The sequence below is a fragment of the Apteryx mantelli genome, chromosome Z, assembly GCF_036417845.1.
Source record: "Apteryx mantelli isolate bAptMan1 chromosome Z, bAptMan1.hap1, whole genome shotgun sequence".
NCBI lineage: Eukaryota > Metazoa > Chordata > Aves > Apterygiformes > Apterygidae > Apteryx > Apteryx mantelli.
Genome location: NC_090020.1, coordinates 37,666,705 through 37,687,561, shown reverse-complemented (window position 1 = coordinate 37,687,561; position 20,857 = coordinate 37,666,705). Strand labels below are relative to the sequence as shown.

The following is a 20,857-nucleotide window of genomic DNA, read 5'->3' as shown; positions in this document are numbered from 1 at the left end:
CATTTACACCTCTTGAGAAGAAATTATGGACAGAGTTATTAGTAAGGCTATCTTGATTTAGACGCCCTTTTATGCACCAGATACAATCTGTAGACAGAACAAGCATTGGCATCGTATTCAGATGCCTCAGCGAGCCGAGGAGTGAAAATATCCAAGAATCTACCTAAGACATTTTCCTTTTTTTCCCTGTCCAGTCTTGAAGCCCTGCTTGCAATTCCTAGCAATCTATAGCTGACGGTTTTGGACTTGCACCTGAGGATAAAATGTCTGAAGACCAACGAATTAGTCTTAAGACTAATGAGAGAGAAAGTTTAGGAATAACCAGCTCTGCAATGCTGTTGTCTCCCTTCCAACACTGCAGAAGTACAGCCCGTCCCTTCAATCCTGGACTTTGTGGCTGTAGAAGACAAAACTGTTGGATTCTGTGCGGCCAGAATTACCTTCAGAAAAGTAAAGCAATATTATTTCAATTTAAAAGTATTACTAATGATACTTCTATGTTTCTGCACCTCCTTCCTCAAAGGATCTCAAATTGCTTTAAAAAGGTGATTAGAAGCTGTAAAGCTATTGAGCTAAAATGGGAGATTGCACATTCTCCCCTATTTTGTTTGTTTTTTTGTTTTTTGTTTTTTGTTTTTTTTTTACAAGAGAAAAACCAAAGCCATTAAGAGACTCCACAAAGATTATAATTAGAAGCGTGTGGCACAATGGACAGAAGACAGATTTATTTTTTTTCTATTGCCATGCTAAATTTTTATTACAAATTTTTCTTCCAAGTTTTTGAGGCTATTCCAGCCTTGGCCTCGCCTATTGCTTTCAAACATACTCAGTGTGACACTGGTGTAATATTCCTATCAACTGCATTATAAAATGTAATAAGCTAACTAGACATGAATTCCTGAGAGCCAACCAAACTTGTTATTATATCAAGTATTTATTTGAACTGGAAAGACATTCTGAGTTCCATTACTTCAGTGAATACAGATACAGGATTATTATTATTATTATTACTAACCACTAGATGCCACAGTTGCCTGTATAAATGCATTTTAGTGTGTGACAAAAAAAGTCTGTTTTTTTTTTTTTTTTTTTAAGGACAGAACTTCCCAATAGTGTATCAAATCATCGGTATAATACAACGTACTGAACTAAAAACTTAAATGCAGCTGCAGCCTTTCAATATTTCTGCCCCAAACATCCTCATGCTTGATTCCTTTATAAACTACCTTGATAATATGCAACACCTTAAAGTCCACTTTCATTGTAAAGATCTTTATGGTTGTGTCTTGTGAGTCTATCTGCTCCTTTTGTGACAGAAATAAGCTGTCAGAGCTGGGAAGTCAGCACAGCTGACACTGAAGGGAGAGAGTCATTTTGTTGTACGCATAATGAAATCGGTTAGGAAGTGTCACACGTTACGCCTGTGCGACTCCATCCACACCAGTAAGTAGTCTGAAAACTGAGGTGAGCATGATTAGGAGATGATGGGGACCTGCAGGTGTAAAGGAGCCCTCGCTGCTGGAGAGGCTGCGTATGACTCACAAGGACCATGCAAAATTGTGTGTGGGAGAGGAAGGGAGTGCGGGAATAGTATTTTTTAAGTGGAAAATTCATCTGAAAGCTGAGACACTCATAATAGCGATAATGTCGGGGTGAAGCCTTGTCAAAGGACACCTGTACCTGAGGTACAACTCTCGCAGCCTTTCTGAGCCAGGAAATCAATTCCCACGCTTAGTTAAGTCCAGCAGTTCCAGCTGCCGTTTTAAGAGATTTCTAATTTTTAAAGTGTTCTCTACCGGGATCTGCCACCTCGTTGCTCATGAAAAGGCTCGGACAGTATTTATGTGCTTGGGCATATTACTAGGTTTATTGCTAGTGGTGACAGCTGTTAGTGAATACATAGGTGTGCCTGGTACCTAGTGCCTTACTGCTTGAAGTTATAAACGTTCCAGCCTGCCTGTGTGTAGAGAGGAAATCAATGCCGGGTTGTTTCGGAAAGGATGCTCAGCCCAGGGGAAGCTAGCGGGTATGTTCCCTGAGCCTGACGCTCGCGTGCCTCGGAAACACGAAGAGTGTGCAGCTCGCTCGCTGCACGAGGTGCAAGGAGAGAGCAAAAATTATTCAGTAGGTGACTTCTTCATAGCTAAAGACTATGCAGAGTGGGCTCCCCCTCCCCCCTTTTAGATTGGCAAAGTAATTCTTGTCTTTTTGGAAAAAGGCTTGGAAATTTTACAATAAAGGTAAAATAGCTGTACTGGTTTTTCTGCCAAGTACGGAAGTGGAAAGGAAGCTCCATTCTTTTGGTTGAGGATAATTTTAGACACTATTTCTCAAAAAAAAGTTTGTTTCTCCCTGCTCTTCCATCACTCTTGCCAGCCTCACGCTGTGCCAGGTTCCCTACTGCTTCTCCTCTTACCTTGGCATGTATGTTTAACGTTCATTAAAGCGACATTAAGTGACAGACAATCCCATAGACTTCGAGAGAGACAAAACCGGGCGATTCTGCTGACAAACGATTAAACCTATGCTACCGGAGCTGCCGTCGCTCGGATTTATTTCAGCGAAACGATAATTGGCTGCTAAGAACAATTTACCTTTACCGATTTCACTGGAGACGAGCACCTTGCGCTGTTAACTCAGGGATGCGTGCAACTATTGGGGGTAAGAGGCAGGGGGACCGAGGCTACCTCTGCGGGCGCGGGCGGGAGGGCCGGGCGGGGGGAGCTGCCCCGCACCCCGCAGCTCCGGGCCATGCATTTGGCGCTCCCCGGTACGCGGTACCGGGGCGGGCGCTGGGTCCTGCCTGGGGGCGGCTTCTCCCGGAGGGGGGTGACAGCCCTCGCCTGCCCCTTCCTCCCCCTCCCTCCGGTGCGCTCCCACGGCCGCGGCGGGGGCAGCGGCTGCCCTCGGGGCGGCCGGCGGCGGGTGCCCCGGGCCGGGGGCGACGGCGGCGGGGCCAGGCCCGGCGGCACGTAAAAAAATCGCTTCCTTCCGGAGAGGCGGCGGCGGCGGCTTGCCCGGCGCGGCGGGAGGCGGCGGCGCCCTCCGGGGTGAGGCGCTCGGCAGCCGCGGAGCGGAGCGGGGGCTGCCGCCGCCGCCGCCGCCGCCGCCGCCGCGCGGAGGGGGCTGAGCGGTGGGAGGGGCGGGGAGGGACCAGCCGCCGCGGTGACAAGGTGCCAGCGGCGCGGCGCGGAGCGGAGCGGAGGCCGCCAGCGCTGCCTCGCTGCCGCCGCCGGCGAGAAGTTTGTGCGGGCGCAGCGCGGCGCGGCGCGGCGGGCCGCGGCGGCGGCGCGGGGAGGAGGAGGCGGCGGCGGCGGCGGCGGCGGCGGCGCGGCGCGGGACGGGGGTCGGCGGCGGCGGCGGGGCCGGGGCCGCCCCGCCCGCGCCATGGCAGCGCGGTCCCGCCGGCCCTGGCTGAGCGTGGTGCTGGGGCTGGTGCTGGGCTTCACCGCCGCCTCCTGGCTCATCGCGCCCAGGGTGGCGGAGCTGAGCGAGAGGAAGCGGCGCGGCTCCAGCCTCTGCGCCTACTACGGCCGCGCGGCGGCGGCGGCGGCGGCCGGGGGCGCCCCGGCGGCGGGCGGGCAGGCGGCGCCCGCGGAGGCGGCGGCGGCGGGCGGCACGAGCGCGCGGAGCAGCCCCTGGGCGCTGCCGGCCGAGGAGGGCACGGTGTCCAGCCCCGCGGCCGGCGACGGCGAGCCGGAGGAGGAGGAGGAGGGCGGCGAGAAGCGCGGCGGGCGGCCCGGCGGCGGCCGCAACGGCAGCGGCGACTGGGGGGGCGCGGCGGGCTGCGCCGGGCCCCGCAACTTCCTCTACGTGGGGGTGATGACGGCGCAGAAGTACCTGGGCAGCCGGGCGGTGGCGGCGCAGCGGACGTGGGCGCCCTCGGTGCCGGGCCGCGTGGAGTTCTTCTCCAGCCAGGGCTCGGCCGCGCCGCCGGGGCCGCCGCCGCTGCCCGTCGTGGCGCTGCCCGGCGTGGACGACTCCTACCCGCCGCAGAAGAAGTCCTTCATGATGATCAAGTACATGCACGACCACTACCTGGACAAGTACGAGTGGTTCATGAGGGCCGACGACGACGTCTACATTAAAGGTGAGCGGGCAGCCGGGGGTGGGGGGGTGGGGGGCTAGCGCGGGCGGCTCCGGCCGCAGGTGCGGGGCGGCGCGGCCGTGCGGCCCGAGGGGGGCAGTCCCGCCCCGCCGTTGGCTGCCGGCTTCAGTTCGGTCCCGAGACTCTGCTTTTACGCGCCTCACTTATTTATTTATTTATTTATTTAAAACTACTAATAAAAGTTCCCGGTTGGCTCGCTGAGGTTCGCTTTAACCGGGCAAACGCAGCCTTTCCAGGCTGCTCGCAGAGCCGCCGCCGCACTTTGCTGCGCGTCTCTGCGAACTGTTTCCCGTATTTCCATGCGAGTTTTATAGCGGCGCTGGAAAGCGGCGTGCTGGCAACCAGCCTCCTTTGGGCGCGTGTGAGGCTGCCCGGGGAGGAGGGCTGTCTTCTGAGAGAGAGAGAAAAATCACTGCTATTCGTGCAGGGTACTGCTCTTAGCAAGAAAACAAAACAAAACAAAAAGACCTCCAAAAGCTGATGCTGTAAGCATAAGCCTAGGGTGTGAGCATAGTGCAGTCTGTTGAAAGTTAACTTGAGGTAACTGCAGACTTCCCTGTTTGTCACTTGGTTTGTTTGAATGATTTAATGGACTGCTTACTTGCCAGCTGTCATTTGTCTGTGAGATATATACATACAGACATACACATATATATGTGTGTGTGTGTATATATATGTATACACACACACAAAACACACACGTTTAGTTGCAGGCTTAAAAGCAGTCACTCTTTTCTTTGGGCTCATCTCTGCCTTGAGGTGAACTCTTCTTTAACTGGAGCCTAGTTAAACACATCCACCAACTCTAAACTTCAAAAAATACTAAAAATGTATAAATATTAAATCACAGTTTCTTACATCAGGTAGGTAAGGTGTTTGAAGGAGAAGTGTGTAGACCGTGTACCACTGGAGGTGCTTTCAAAGGTGCCTGAGTTCTACCATGCTCCTAGAGGAGCAGACAGAAAATTATTCTGTGTCAAACAGGTTGATGTTAGTTAATCTAGCTTTGCTCCAGTCTTTTCAAAAATTCATCCTAGTAAATACCTGACATTCCCCCCCACACGCACTTCCTCCCCACCCAGGAACTATATTGGCAACCTGTCCTGCTCTAGAGAGTGGTTTTAAACAAGCAAAGGAGTGCTTTCCATCAACACAGGTTGAACAGAACAAGGTTTACTTGTAAAATTATGTTTTGATCATATTCTGGCTTTTGACTGAATAAAAGTGTCATTGCAGTATTAGTTGGGGATGTTCTTAAAGAAGAGTCTGTGGAAAATGTAAACCTGTCCTCGGATGTTTTCAGTTAGGTGTCGGATGCTGCATTGGAAGTCACTTGGCTGCGATGCTCTGAAGTGCCTGCTAGATTTAAAGAAAGCTTGAGATGCAGAAAAACAGATGTTTGGCAGGCTAGAAAGAGAAGTAATTGTAGCCTTTTGTCTTTTTCAGGTGAAAAATTGGAGGAGTTTCTTCGCTCGCTAAACAGCAGTAAACCCCTGTATTTGGGACAGACTGGTCTGGGGAATATCGAAGAACTTGGCAAACTTGGGCTCGAGCCCGGCGAGAACTTCTGCATGGGCGGACCAGGGATGATCTTCAGCCGGGAGGTGCTCCGCAGGATGGTGCCGCACATCGGCGAGTGCCTTCGAGAGATGTACACCACCCACGAGGACGTGGAGGTGGGCAGGTGTGTCCGCAGGTTCGGGGGAACCCAGTGTGTTTGGTCCTACGAGGTAAGTCGCGACAGCTCGCAGCGTGATGTTTGTTTGCAGGCTCTTGCGTCTTGCAGTGCACATAACCGTCTCTGAAGCCTCTTTGCACCATGATTACATTTTAGTGCGTCTGGCTGAATGCAGACTACAGACTGCAAGGCATTTGCAGCACGTTGCTGCCTGCGGGTTTATTGCTGCTTGTAGCTTTCAGTTTTCATTTGGTAAGAAGCCATGTTTTAAGTATAGCTATGCTATAAGTTGCTAAAGCACTACCTTTAGGGTTTCTGTGTATAATCCTTGACATGATGCTGCTGTATTAAGTGTGCATTTTTAAGATGGGAATTTTTAAAATTCACTTTGTATAATCATGCAGCATATCTTCTTGTTCTGCAACACGCATTCTTAAAATGCATAGTGGTATTTGAGGAAAAATTGCCTGTCTTTTTTTTTTTTTAATTATTCTAGTGCCCTTTAATAGAGTTCATTATATTCAAAAGTGAAAGCAGGCTGTTTTTTTTTTTCTTGTGCAGAAACAAAATTTATTATACTGCTTGTGTCCGTGTTATATTTTTAGCAGTATTTCACTCTACATTTTTGACACTGTTCTTATGTGCATTACAGACACGAGCAGTGTAGCAAATTTTACTACGCTGAAATTATTTCAGCAACAAATGACTTCATTCAGTAGTAGCATTTTCTAAAATGTTAAGGATGTGTTACAGTACCATTAAAGTTTGATTGCAGTGCTGTGGCTAGCACCCGTGGCTATTTCACTGGGAAGGCTGTGAGTAGTGGCAAGATTTATCTTTGTAGATCAAGACAGACTAAGTGTATGCTGACGGAAAGAGTAAAGGGTGATAGCTAAAATGATGAATATGACTTCAGTTATTTTGACTGGTTCTTTAATATTAATATATGCTTGCCCTTGTGGCACTACCTCATTAAGCAAGAAAAATCATTTAAACGGGCCACTGAAAGAGGTTATGTGCCATTAAAAACAAAAAGACGAGAAAAATAATTGTTTTTGTGCATTAGTGTTTTCCTGAAAGGCTCAGGAAAAGGTGGCTGTTTTTTAACATGGGTTTGGTAGGCTACAGTGGATGTAAATAGATGAATGAAAGTAAATCTTAAGTAGTTAATGCTTACTAAGTAGATTAATTAGCGGTGGGAATCATATTCTCCGCAATAGAAATGTGTTTTTTAGAAATGGCTTCAATAAATATTGCATGTCACAATGTTTTAAAAAAATATACTGGTTACACTGGTAGAAGGGGGAAGGTATTTACCATGTGGGTGGGTGTCAGTGTTTGACTGGTACTGCTTAATCAGGTTTTTAAACAGTATGCTAATTTTGTAACTTGATCTTATATTCTGATATGTTTGGGCTGTGTCTGAATGCGTTAGCTTTAAAATCCTTAGAGGTATTTGACATCTGCTGGTCTGTATCAGGCAGCAGAATTACGATTCTGTCTTAACTTCCAAGTAGTATCTTGGAAGATCTTTCTTTGTTTTCCGGGTTTCTCATATTGGGGAGAGATCTAGGGAAGGAAAGAAAACTAGATAGTAGATAAAATTATCCCCATGGTTGTAACTGATGCTGAATGTTGGGAAACTTTGACTGCAGACATTGAGGGTAAGTGGTATAGAGCAAACAATAAATTATTTTCTTCTGTTTTGGAGACAGAGTTACACAACTGCCCAGAAGCTCACCTTTTCAGGGTAGGATTGGGATCTGAGAATGTAAAGTTTGTGGGAAGGGGCTGTGTGTTTTCACAGGATCTAGAATGAAGGTGATACCGGTCTTGACTGTCAGTTGTTCCTGAAGGCCCTGTGACTATATAATGAAGAATTTTAAAGAGGTGTATGGTAGGTATTGCAATATCAGGTGTTTATTAGGGTGCAGGATATGTCTGAGAGAAGAATCTTTAACGTTGTTGCCTGTACAGTGTACACAAATGATGATGACAAAGCTATTCTTAGGATAGTATTTAAATATTAAATCTCCATGGAGGGGAGGATGTGAAAAAGTGTATCCTACTGTGAGAAACCAAAACCCAGTCATTTTGAGACACAAGAAACTTGTTTTTCCTTCTGCCTCCATTTAGAGATGCTATCAAGCAGACCACAACTTCTGCAGACAAATTGATTTTCTCTTTTTTTTTGATTTACTTAAGATTGTTGTTTTCAGATATCCACTTCTTATATTAAAAACTTCAAATATCTGAATTACTTTAGGCATACACTTTGCAAGAGTCCATTGGGTCAAATTCTGTGTGTGCTATGATGCAGAGTTGGGAGCTTAATATTCCAATTTTGGCAGAGCTTTGGCTCTTCTGATAAACCAAAGGATCCTTAGGTTGCATTTGTGCTTTGGCATCATTTCATCTCTTTATTTAGTAGGTTGTTTTGAAGCAGTCTGTGATACTGCACCTGAACTGATTGCGGTGTTGCAGGTTGTTAAATTAGACTGTCTTAGGTGTGACTTCTTTTTTTCCCTACGGCATTAAAGCTGTTACTGTGTGCTTTCTCATGGCTGCTTTAGATCAGCAGCGTGCTTTGTGTACGGAAGGGGATTTTTTTTTTCTTTTTTTTTCCCTCCTCAAATACATGTGTACAGATCCCAAGATTGAGGCTCATACTTTCTGCATAGGCAGTTCAAAACTTGTCCTGAGCTCTTCTTACTGTGTTTAGGCTATTAAACTCTGAGTCCTGTTTGGCTGTAGGTCTTTATGAACTTCATTGCTTTTGAGAACACACCTAGTTTGTATTTAGTGTATGTTGTTTAAGACTAATGTAAACTGCATGCAACTCCATTAAAATTAATAGATATAGAAAAGCTCTAAAAGAATTGAATCAGTGTTGCATCATTTTATTATTATTTTTTTTCCCCCAAGAATTGGAACTTAAACTGTTTTGGGGGAGTGGAGGTGGAAGAAACTGAAGTGCTCATGAGAAAAACTGAAATGCTAGAGTTTTGCTGGGTGGCTGAAGGTGTGTAGGTAAGATGGACTGTCTGTCTGGGTTCATTCCCCTTCTGTTCAGGGCTAGCTAGAAAGCAGTAATTCCATGCTAGGTTGTCTGCATGACATACTGGCAAGGAGAGGATTAACACTTTGATTTTTGGCGTGCGGATGAGCAAGCACAAGAAGCGCTGTGCGAGGCTGCAGAGCTAAGGTCCTGTTGGCCCAGACTTGGAGGCAGGTCCGAAGCCTGCATCTCCCACATACCTCGGAGGTGATCAGTCTCCCTGCCTCTGCCTAACAAGCTCCTCCACTTTAAATAAAGAATTAGTCATCAGATTGTTGAGAGAGGGAGTCTAATAGCAGGGTTTTGAGGGCACTTGTCTGGAGGCAGGAGATAAAACCCTGCCCTCAGGTTGCAATTTGATGGTTTCTCTAAAGCAGCATCAATATGGGCTTTTGCCTAAGAGTGGTTGCTCCTTTCGTTGCTGTCCTGTTGTGGGACGATTTGGGCAGCCGTGTGGTGAGCTGGAGCAGAGCAGCGAGCCACTCAAAAGCTGGACCTGACCAAAATGATCTTTTTCACCTGGGTCAGGACTCACCACCAAGCTTTATTGAGCAGCAGCACCAGAAAGAAAGAGGAGAGGGTGGCAGTTGGTCAGGAACGAATGAGGAGGATGGGGTGACACTGCCCATCTCCATAGCAGGCTACATTCAAGTTGGCTGAAATCAGTAGCTGGACTACAGCCTAAATCAAAGGCATTTCCCTGCTGCTTTAGGAAATACCTGCTGGAAGCTTCTTACTTTGGATGGGTTTTGTTTCTGTTTTCTACACAAAGTCCGTCTTGGTTCTAATATGTTTTTTCTACTAAATTTTAGTTAAGTGATTATTCTCCAGTTTCGATGATGCTATAATGATTGAGGCGCAATAAAGCGTGCACGTTTGTCTAAAAGAAATCTCTCTGTTTTTGTTAGGCGCTACCAACTTTTGCTTCCCAAGATCAATAACAGAGATTAAAAAGGGCCTTCTGCTTCTGTGCTTTCAAAATCCATTCTTCAGTCTAGTCTGCTCTCCTCCCCTAATTTTGAAGCTGAAGAATGTTTCTCTTTAAATAAATGCAGAGATTAGCTTTAGCATTAGTGACTCATACTCATTTTATTCTTCTGAAATAAAAATATAGTTAAAAACTGAGATGGTATGATGTTTCTTGCTTTGCCATTCAGGAGGTACCTGACTATAGAGGGCTATTTGGATAAAAAAGCTGGCTTTATTCCCCCGCCCGCCCCTCTTTTTTTTTTCCTTAATGCTTTTTCTGATTTGAAAAGACCGTTTTGTAATTTGTAGTCCATGTGCAGGACAAACCAAATAGTTCAGTTCTGCGAAAGGGCAAAATAAAATGCAAGGCATAAATTAGCTGGCTGTAACAATTCCAGTGGGAGTCAGACGTTGGCAGGGTGGAACTACTGAGGATCAGTGAAGCAGAAGAGTATTTCAGGAAATGAAAAATGATAAATGGAAAGGTAAAAAGGTTCATCAATGTATTGGGACATTTATTATAACATTGGAGTTTTTTTTTTTTTTTTCCCTTTTGGGTATCTTTTTTCTCCCTCCTGCAGGAGAGGAACATGCATTACAACTACACACAAAGCACCCCATGTACTTCTGCCCTTTTGGTATTATGTACTGCGATACGGGAAGTTCTATGAGAATTGTAGAAAGAATACAGTCCTATTGCTGCAACATACTTGTTTAAAAATGAAGCTCTTTAATGTCCTTTTTATTGTTGATTTCTGATAGTTAAAGAAAAACATCGTGTGCAAATATTTATTCAGATCAAGTTACATGCTCGGAAACGTTCCCTGTACGGTGCATTGGCACGCAGAATATCTCCTGAGGTACTGCAGCCTTTAAAAGCCATCTCTGCTTCTGCTAAAGCCACTTCATCTTTTCCTTTTTATTAACAGTTTTGCTTCCTGATGTCTTTTAATTTTTGATTCAAGTCTCTGTCTCTCTCTCTTTCATGGAGATGTTGCTGGGTCCCAACTAAACTTCAAGAGCCAAACATTAGCCCAAACACAAGCGTTAGAGGTGCGTTGGACTCTGATGAAGATAATGTGGTATTTTGCATATGTAGGATAGGGGAGTGATCAATTTTGAAGCAGCAGCACCTGCAACTAGTTGTTTTTCTTGCAGCCTTGTCTACACACTAACGACCACCCCAGTGAGGCTGTTGGTTTTGGGCGGCTTCATTAGGTAGCTGCACAAGTCTGTGGCAGTAATTGGCCACTTATGAAAGTAACTCTGAGGCTGGTCTGAGCATCCTGTTCCTGCCCTTAAACCTTGGGAGACCCCTGCTACAATTGTGATTATTCATTCTTTCATGCATTCTTATTTTAGGGTCTTTGGTGGCTTGCTCCGTTTGAGGTGATATTTCCGTAAAAGTCTAGTGCAGGAGACTAGCTGTTAAAGTGTGTGATTCTGACACAGCTATTGTAATAGTCATCGATTTAAACCTATCACACCGTCCCCCTTGACAGTGCCTGCCACATTATACAATGAAAAAGCTATATTATTATTATTATTATTATTATTATTATTATTTTAATAGACGTTCAGATGAAGAACTTAAGGTGTGGTTTAGGAGCAACAATGTGCTTAGTACTTTAAGTGAAAATGTGAAACCATGTATTAGGAAACACTGATGTTTTTATGTTATTACTTTTTACCCTGAGATTATTTTGTATATTTGACCTTAAAATCAAACAAGTCAAAACATTTGGGAGCAATAGTTTATATAGATATTTCCAGGATTAGCTTTCTCTTCAAAATTTTGCACTTCCTAGGTGTTCTGAAGTGTACATTTCCCTTTCAGACTTACAGGTTTGATTGTGTTTATTGGTTGTGGTTAGACAAAAAGCTTTGTTAAACTGTGTTGCTGAAGTTTTGTGAAGATGAATTGTGTGTTGCAAATTAACGTGTAAATCAAATAGTACAGAGCTTGTCAAAGTGTATATAGTCTATAATAGAGGTTCTCTGCTCCTGCTCCCGTTCCCCAAACCCCCAGTGTTGATAGTTTGTTTTTTTTTCTTACTCTTTCTAGACTGTTTTTTTAAAATCTCTTTTCTTGTTCTGACTTGCAAAGTCTCACAAAGATGACTTTTTTTCTGACTTTTCTTCTGACTTTTCCTTTCCAACTTCATGTCCTTTGAGATCAAAAGACTAGATTCTACTGAAATACAAAATGCTCCGAAAGGAAGAAGTTGGCAGTTATAAACAATAAGGGTTAAAAAAAAAATCAATGTTTCTGTAGAAAAGTATTTGAAATAGGCACTAATTAAATGCACTTACATTTACTGTGATATTTCATTAGGCAGAAGAAATAGGATATGGTTCTTTTTTTAGAAGGATAAGCTTTCAAGATATTCTTCCCATTCTGTATGTCTCTTGGGAATTCTCTACCAGAAGACAATTAGGTGTACTGTGTGGCTAGCTCATTTTAGGTCTTGAGGCCTTATTTATTCAGTGGTTATCATTGCCAAACAGCTTTCCACCTATTTTTGGTGCTCATATGAGAAGGTGTATGTGTCTATAATATAATAATATATATATAATTATATATATATATATGTATATGTATATAAAAGAAGTCATCATATACGCTGCTGTATTATATGCTCAACAATATGGTTTTATTCAAATATTTAATATTGTATCGATTTTATTACATAACATCATTCAAAAGAGTTTTAAAGTGTAGCAAGAACTGCTACCCTTTGAGGAGCTTATTCCCTCTGACCAATGCCTTCTAATAGTTTGAGCTCAAGATCAGTCCACAGGTTGGTAACTCTCTGGTGCATGTTTGAAACTGGACAAGAAGTATATGTGTAGCTTCACTACCCTGTAATATTTTTGGCTTCCTGGATATTACACTAAGAAAAGATTCTTGGCCAGCTTTTAAGATTTTTTTTTTTAAGCGTATATATGCTTTTGGAAACAACATCTTAAACTAAAGTATAATTTGAGACGGCTCTGGAGGAGAATAAGCAGCCTGGCAAGTGACACAGGCTTTTTTTAATGCTATTTTATGAATAACTTAATCTTGAAGCAAAACTGGAAAATGGAGGTTACCTTCTCCTTTATTTTAACTAAGTGTTTTGGAGAAGAAGGCGCATCTTTATAGTAAGACGGGTCTTACTCCACGTCAGTTTAACTTTTATCTTTACTAAGCTAACATTTGGGAACTTTTAAAAAAAAGTCTAAAATAGTCTCTACAGGAATGTGCCAGGTTGAGCAGGCCTGGTTTTGGTGCACTTGATACTTTGAAAGATTTTAAAGATTCCTAACTTTTCTTCTTTTTTTCTTTTTTTTTCCCCCCCCCAACCTGCTTCCCATTTCTTTATTTTTACCACAATCCAAGAGCAAATTAATGTCTGAAGGATAATAATATTAACTCCAGGAAAGATGCTCCCTTTGACTCTTTCTTGCTGGTCTTGGGGAGGTGTTTGTTGGTGGGGTGTGTTTGTTCTGGGCATGGCGTGTGTAACCAAGCTTTTCCAGGTATGCCCCTGGATACATTAAAGGAATGCACTGTAAGTATACATGGCCTCAACTATTGTGCAAGGCGTACGGTGCAAATGTATGTGTGTACATTGTTGCTACAACTGCATGTGTTTAAAGCATGTACCTAATAGGTACCCAAGCTCCTGGGGCAAAAGTTAGGCTCCTCTGGAGCTTTTGAACTGTACTGCCGGATATTGCTTGCAGTTTCTCTCCTTTAGAGCTTAAGAATTTAGCTTTTAGCTTCTTCCCCATATCTCTTCGTAGTTATTTCTGTACCTTTTTGATTTGTATATGTGTGTGTTTTGGCTTCCAGCTTCAATTTAACTTTGCTTTTGAGCTTTCCATTTTCCTTGCTGCAGGCTGTAGCACATCTATTACCATAATATCTTTTCATCACCAAAGGGGGCTACATTATGGACCAGCTCTTATCCTAGCAGGATTACATAGCTTCCTGGTTTTGATCATGATAAAACATAGTGACTTTTTCTGTCACTTTTCATCAGTTTTGGGCAGAATTTTCAAAAGTGCATGAGTCCCAGTTCCAGAAGTCAGGGAGTTTAGCTAGAACGGATGTAGCCAATGACAAACCGTTTGGGAAGGTTCCTAACTCAGCAAATGAAGCACTGACAGTTTTATTAAATGCTATTAAGGTTTTAAATTGTTGTTTAAAAAGAAGTAGTTAGGTATAAATCTATCCTGTTAAACAAATAAGTCAGTGCTGGTATTCCACCTACCTCGGATTCTTTTCTTCTTGTACTCTAAATTTTTGTATTTGAAGATATTTTCCTCATGTGATAGAGGGAACTAATTCACATACCTATGGGAAGTGGCCTGTAGTGAAAGAATAAAAATATGAAATATTGTAAAACAGGGAAAAGTAACTTTTCTTAATGTTTCGTTGTGGTTATTTTGGGATCTATAGTATTTTGTATAACCAAGAGAGTCATGTAGCTGTATGTGTATGTTTGTTTGGTTTTGCTTGTTTGTTTGTTTTATGGCATCTTGGTGCTTTGAGGTTTGCTTAGAGTTGCAGAGTGTGTCTGTTCTCCCTTTGCAGAAATGAAGTCTGGTTTGTATCTTCAAAGAGGAATTCCTTACCAAAACCATGCATTGGGCATTCCTAAAATGCATCCTGGTCATGAGAAGTGGGTATTCACTTCCCTCCCGTTGTGTCGTGTCCCCCCACCAAATCAGTTAGCCTTAGTTTTTAATGTACTAACGCTGGGAATAAACCTTACTTTAGGCTCCCCCTTAAATTCCTATCCCAGCTATACTGCTGACACTTATGCTGGAAGGTGACAGTTATCATAGGAGACGTATCTAAGGGATGTGTGATTTTTTTTCTTGGGGCAGAGTGCCTTCGATGAATAAGGGCTAGGTGTGTTTCCTCAGTATGCTCACTAACTACCCCAACCTAGGCCGAGCTTCCTAATGGGAAGACTGTTAGAACGTGGGTGACTTTATTTTAGCTGTGCACAATGCTAGATGTAGGAGGAGATGCTGGAAGGAGGTAGGGTGGAAAAATAGACCGTCTTTCCTTCACTGAGTGGAGCATCTTGTCTTGGAGAAGAGCTGCAGCCAACAGTGGCTCATGATTGGGTCCTTCATCCTCACCAGCTGTTTCTGGAGCCTGTGGTGATGTGCTATTGATGGGGTGGTGATTAACAACTGCGCTGTTTGAATGCCTTTGGGAGCGTAGGACCCTCACCCACCTCTGGGCGAGACTCCGATGCTGTGATGTCGGTCTGTGTCTGTCGGACAGGGGATCCAACCCCAGGCATCTTCCGTAGTGTTTACTTACTGATCACCGTGTTGTGCAAGTGTGTTGAGGGATGTGAAAGCACCGAGGCTCCCCTGTTGATCCGAAAAGGGTTTCCATTAACTGAGCGTGCTGCTGAGAGATTGCTGATACAAGTGCGCTAGTTCGGAAGGGGAGAAGCTAACTGAGGTCCTTGAAACAACCACGTTAAATATCTGCACAGTCTGTTCTTGAATGTAGGTTAGTTATTGGCTTGATTAAATAGGAGCGCTCAAATTTTTCATGTATTTGAACACTGGTGGTACCTACTCTAACATCTGGAAATATGCTGCAATAGTAACATTTCTGCAAGTAACTCCAGAAGTGCAGGAGCTTCCCTTTAGGACCTCATCTTGGTTTAAAATAGCTGTGCCAGCTGGAATATTTACTTTAGTACTGAACTCATAATTTTAGTAAAATAACCTCATTGTTAATTTTCCATTGCTAAATATCATTTGGAGACCTGCTGTTTCCCTTGGAAATGGCCTTTGAAAAGATGTATTTGGAAGCTCCATTCTTACATCTCTGGTACAGCTAACTGGAAAACAACCAACTAATAATTTCATTGCAACTTTAATATCTGTGTCACCTTCAGTAGCTACGCTTTGTGTCCTTTGAAACCTGAAGGAAGGTAGTAAAATGTGATGCCCTGTGTGGGGGAGAAGGGATTCATGGTTTACTTGTTGACCTCATTTATTTATGTTTGGTCACAATTCTGCTAATAGGGTTGATCAAAATAAATCTTTCTCTGGAGACACAATACTACCTCATGCAAATTAATTGACAAATTAATTGACTTTTTTTTTTCCTTACTGCATCCATTATGATCATACAGGGAGCATGTAGTAAAAATACTTACTATCTTAAATATATCAATTATATGGCAAGAGGAAGTTTATTGAATAATACAAGGCTAGAATCATATATTGTTGCTCTGTTTGTTTTTTTTTTCTTATTTCAAGGAAAAAAAATGTGTATTTTCTAGTGCAGTTTTTATTCTTTGTTCATTAAGGTTAAATGCATAGTAATGAGAGATGTCCAGGGCTAGGCCTAGGGCTTTTTTGGCATTTGTTCGTCAGTACAGATAGTAAGACAGAAACACTATTGTATTTAGGAAGATGGTATTTCCATTGATTCGCACAGAGTAAGGAAATATTTAAGAGACCTCAATGCCTGGAACCAATTTTTATGCTTTCACGTTGCTTAAGAACTAATTGGTTGCTGCAGGATTGGTTGACTAACTGATGCTAGAAGGCCTGTGTTTCATTTGGATGTTCTTGCACAACTTGTGTTGGTGTTAAGGACTAAAGCTGATGAGTACCTAGGATTGTGTTCTAATGCCGACCGCCTTAAAGCGCGTGTGCTGGAGCATTTTGTGCAGCTGTGTATTTCTGAATCTGCCCTTGTAAACATGTTCTTAGTTGTTTTTTTTTTCCTTTTCTTTCTTTTTTTTAAGCTAACTTTATAAAACATGAAGGTTTTTCCAGGGAGATTGGTTTGATGCTGCAAGCTGTTAAATGCTTTTAGCTTCCATGGAAAGTATATTGAGGACTGCAAGTAAAAATTTTTCTGATAAAAAATTTGCTTCTAAATTGCTTGTACTGAACTTTTAAGCCTTAAAATGTATCATTTACTGTTTTTAGAACATACTTGTTGATCACATGGTGGCTTTTATTTGCTCCAAATCTGAGCAAGAAATGATTCCTAAATAGTATGTTAGGAGGAAAAATTTGCAAGTACCACACAAACGCAGCCATTTTTGAAGCATAACTCAAATGCTTTTTTCTCCCTACTGTGCTTATGTTCAGGAGTGTCCTTCCTTCTCTGCCTTGGATATACCAAAACCATGAAAGATTCTCTTGTCTTTGTTCAATAAAATTCAACCTTTAAAATGTCACCAAGGTCAATTAGGATCATCAGTGCTTAAAGTACAGTATTGAGGTATATGTACTGTTTTAGTCTTACTGACAGCTAAAGCACTCATTTGAAGGATATATATATATATTTCTTGTTCATTTCTTTAATACTATATTAAGATTCCTTAAACTTGCAACACATTTTCAGAATTTAAATACCCTTCCCCCTACTTCCAGCTATGGGATTGTTAGAGCTGGATTTAATCTTTGGCTCTTGGGTTGAATTGCTCTGTAGCTTTTAGATTTGGAGACATGTTCTTTGGAGCCCTTGTAAGACTGGAAGGGCTCTTGTGGGAATACACTAGTTACACTCTTCTGTTAGTACAAGCATCGCCTCCCGTCATTCCTTTAATAAACTTACTGATCTCTGTCTTTTTTAAAAAAAGAAGGGGGGGGTATTTACCTATGCTGTGCTGCTGGAAGACTGTTAAAAAATCTGATTGTTTTAATAAGTAGCTTCTTAACTTCTTTATGGCCAGTTTAGAGCCATTTGTTCTTGTGCCTGTTGTTACCTTTTCTCTTAGAAAGTTCTTGTTTCCACCCAGGTGCTTGCCCCTAATAAATGCCTGGAGCTGTTGTTTCCTTAGGCGAAAGGATCCATGCTTTCTGTTCCTCCTCTTAATGACCCTTCTTCTGAGACCCTGCCTCACTCTAAATTTTCTAAAAACTTGTGATCAGAATAAGGCATAGTGCTACATCCACAAACTCCGCTGTAGTTTATACAACAGCATCTGTGTTTCCTTTACTGAAAATAGCTTTACTACTGTGACTCAAGATTACATTTACCGTTTTTACAGCTTCATTGTACTGTAAGCTCATTATCTTTTTTTTTTTTTTTTTTTTTGCATTTGGTTAGTACTCCCAGGTCAGTGTTATCTTCAGCCATTTTCAAGTATTGAGCTTCCAACTAGCAACATATTTTACTTTTCCTAAAATCTGTAAGTACACATTAATCTTATTATACCCTAATATATACACTACAAGTATATATTAATCCTGTTGCTACTGGAAAACTGTGCTATCCTAAACATGATGTTGTAATATCAAATAAAAATCCCCTTTTCCCATTGAAAGGAACAGTGCAAACGAGCTTGGTTAGCTTAATGACCTCCAGAGCCAGGGCAGATGCTGTGGTAGCTGGAGAGGGGATGTGCTGCTTTGCATGATCATGTCCCCCCTGGGAAATGATAATGGTTGTGCTAACTCTGCTTGTGCCTTCTTAGTAGATGGTGCTTCTCCCTCCTGGTTTAAACCTGGCCCAACAGCCACAACCATCTGAGCTGAGCCCTGTCTCTGGGAGCCGTTTTGAGTAGCAGAAGTAGCTCAGTCAGCCAAACCTGCCCTCCTGCGTCCGCAGAGCCCATTGGCAAGGGCTGGTGCCCCGATGTGTGGGGGGAGGACGGCTGTCTCTGGAGGTATTTGAAGTCTGCTGGTGGGTTTCGAGGGTCCGCATACGGGAGACATGCCCTGGTGCCCCAAATCTGCACCTAGCCTCTGTGGTAGCTGTGGTAGCGCTGGTCTGAATTAGCTGGCGACCTTGCTTCAGCAGGTTGGTCCGTGTAAATTCAGCACATGGATTTTGTGTTTAAGGCTCAGTTCTGCTATATACAATTCTCTTCATAAAGGCAAAACTAAATGGTTGTGATGGAATACCAGCTAGCTTCATGTCTCCTTTGTAGGACAACTTGAAGATGCTACAGCGTTAGCTAGTGACAGCAGTGGGAACTGCTATAATGGCAAACCTGGTGGCTACTTAAACATGCTGCCAATTTGAGAAGCTTCTACATGGTTGAAGCTGAAAGGATATTGCAGGATATTGTATTATTTCTGGAAATGTCTGCCACATTTCTTAGAATATACAGACTTTTCAGTCTGATTTAGTATGGCAGTTTTTATGTTTTTATTTCTGGGAGGAAGCTACAGGGCAGATGGAAGTAGCAGCATGTAGCTCTGAAGAAAGTGGGATTGAGTTTTGAGATACAGGGTAAAAGATGAGTATTGCTTCTAAATTGCAATTATTAAACTTATTTTTTTAAGATGGGCTGCTTATGAAATGACTAGTCAATGAAAAAGAGGTCATTCTGCAGAGTTTAGTTGCACATAGTATGAATTGTTAAATGCTTTCGTTCCAACTTGGGGAAGCTATTCAGTATGTCTTACAGGAAAGTTCACTTTGGTCTTTGAACATTTTGTGATTTTTCCATTATCTTTACATTTTATTTGGAATATTTTCATAATAAAAGAATAAATTATCACAAACACCCAAAGGAGCTCAAAGGAGTATCACAGAATACTTTCTTTTTTAAAGTCACTTTGAATCTGAAGCTGGACATCTGTGGAAGATAAGCATGCCTAATAGTTTCCAGCTTTTGCTGTACAGCCGTTGTAGGCAGGACAAATACTGAATAAATACTTGACTTCACTGCCAGGGTTGGTGCTCTTAGTTGAAGTACACAGACTATTGTGCAGAATTTTTCATGCTCTGACTTCATACCTAATTTGGAAAAAAAGTTCATGTATGTACTGTTTCTGAATGCCTTCTTTCAGATGGAGTGAAAGGAACTCTAATTAATTGTTTAAGGAACTTCAGCTTGAATAAATGTGTGTGTGTGTGTGTGTGTATAAGCATGTCAGTATTTTTTTAACATGACAGCTTGAGCTAATTTTCTTGAAACATCTACAATAAAATACAGACTTTTTAAAGAGGTTTTTAGATACACTGGAAAAATATGTTCTCTTGGAAACAAGACCTCCATAAATGCATTGGTTTCAAGAGAGTAAGGACTCCCAGGAGAAAGTGCTGGTGGGAAATCACCTGCTAAAAATTCATCCTTTAGGAAAGGTGTTACAGTGTCAAGCAGACTGGATTGTTAAAATAAAATACAAAGTGAAATGTTCTGGTGCTGAATAGGTGTGTTCTTCAGTCTTTCAGGTTTCTTTTTTTTAAAAAGGCACTTAGTAGTGCTGGCTGAGTTGTGTGTGTTTCCCTTTCACATGTGGGTGAATGAGTTTTATGGAGAGACCTGTGACAATCATGAGATTATAGTTATTTCCAAAGATCATAAAGTCTTTATCTCAGGCCACGGTAATTTTTTCTTTTCCAAATACTGTCTTAAATAGCTTTCATAGTAGTTGTATATCAGCTATGCTGGTGAATTAATTATATACCATGTATCTGCCATTCATTGTCTTTTAGAGGAGTGGGCTGTGTTTCTTCGAAGACAAGATTCCTCTCTAATTTAAGATATAACTTCCACATCAGACAGCCTATTAATCTGTTGTTTTTCTTTGAAAAATGTGAACTTGCACAAGAGAATAAGGTAGAGTACATTAGGCACGAAGAGAGTTCTAGGTTGTTGACAAGGACAGAAGCGTACCAAAAGTCTTCTCTCTGTATATGCAAACCACTGTCAAGGTTACACCGTATTTTTTTTTTTCTTTCTTTCTTTTTTTTTTTAAATGGAAAATATTAAAGTATAGAGGAAAGCCGTGAATTAATAAAGAACATACTACTGTTAATATGCTCTGGTTAGTGGGATCCTTTGGGTTGTTCTTTGTGAATCTGGAGCTGACACGGTAATGCTTGGTTTCAAAAGTTCTTTCATGTCTGTTTCATTAAGGATTTTATTTCCAACTTTAATGGCAGTGACTGTCTGGCAAGCAATAATGGAACATGTGGACCAGGGCTTGCTTGCTGATAACTGTAGTCCTTGTGGATGGATTCCGTATGCTTATATCTTCTGCCCATGCTCTTCACAGTTAGAAAAATAGAATTTAGCTCTGGGAAAGTGCAGAAAGAAAATGG

At 42.5% G+C, this 20,857-nt stretch overlaps 1 protein-coding gene across 1 annotated transcript in view; it reads left to right on the top strand.

Moving 5' to 3' along the window:
- Positions 1-3,387: 3,387 nt before the first annotated feature.
- Positions 3,388-20,857, top strand: part of CHSY3 (chondroitin sulfate synthase 3) — a 162,519-nt gene continuing 145,049 nt past the window's right edge. Inside the window, exons 1-2 of the mRNA XM_067315613.1 lie at positions 3,388-4,090; positions 5,555-5,838. Of these exons, the coding sequence (XP_067171714.1) occupies positions 3,388-4,090; positions 5,555-5,838 (987 nt within the window). The remainder of the gene's footprint in view (positions 4,091-5,554; positions 5,839-20,857) is intronic.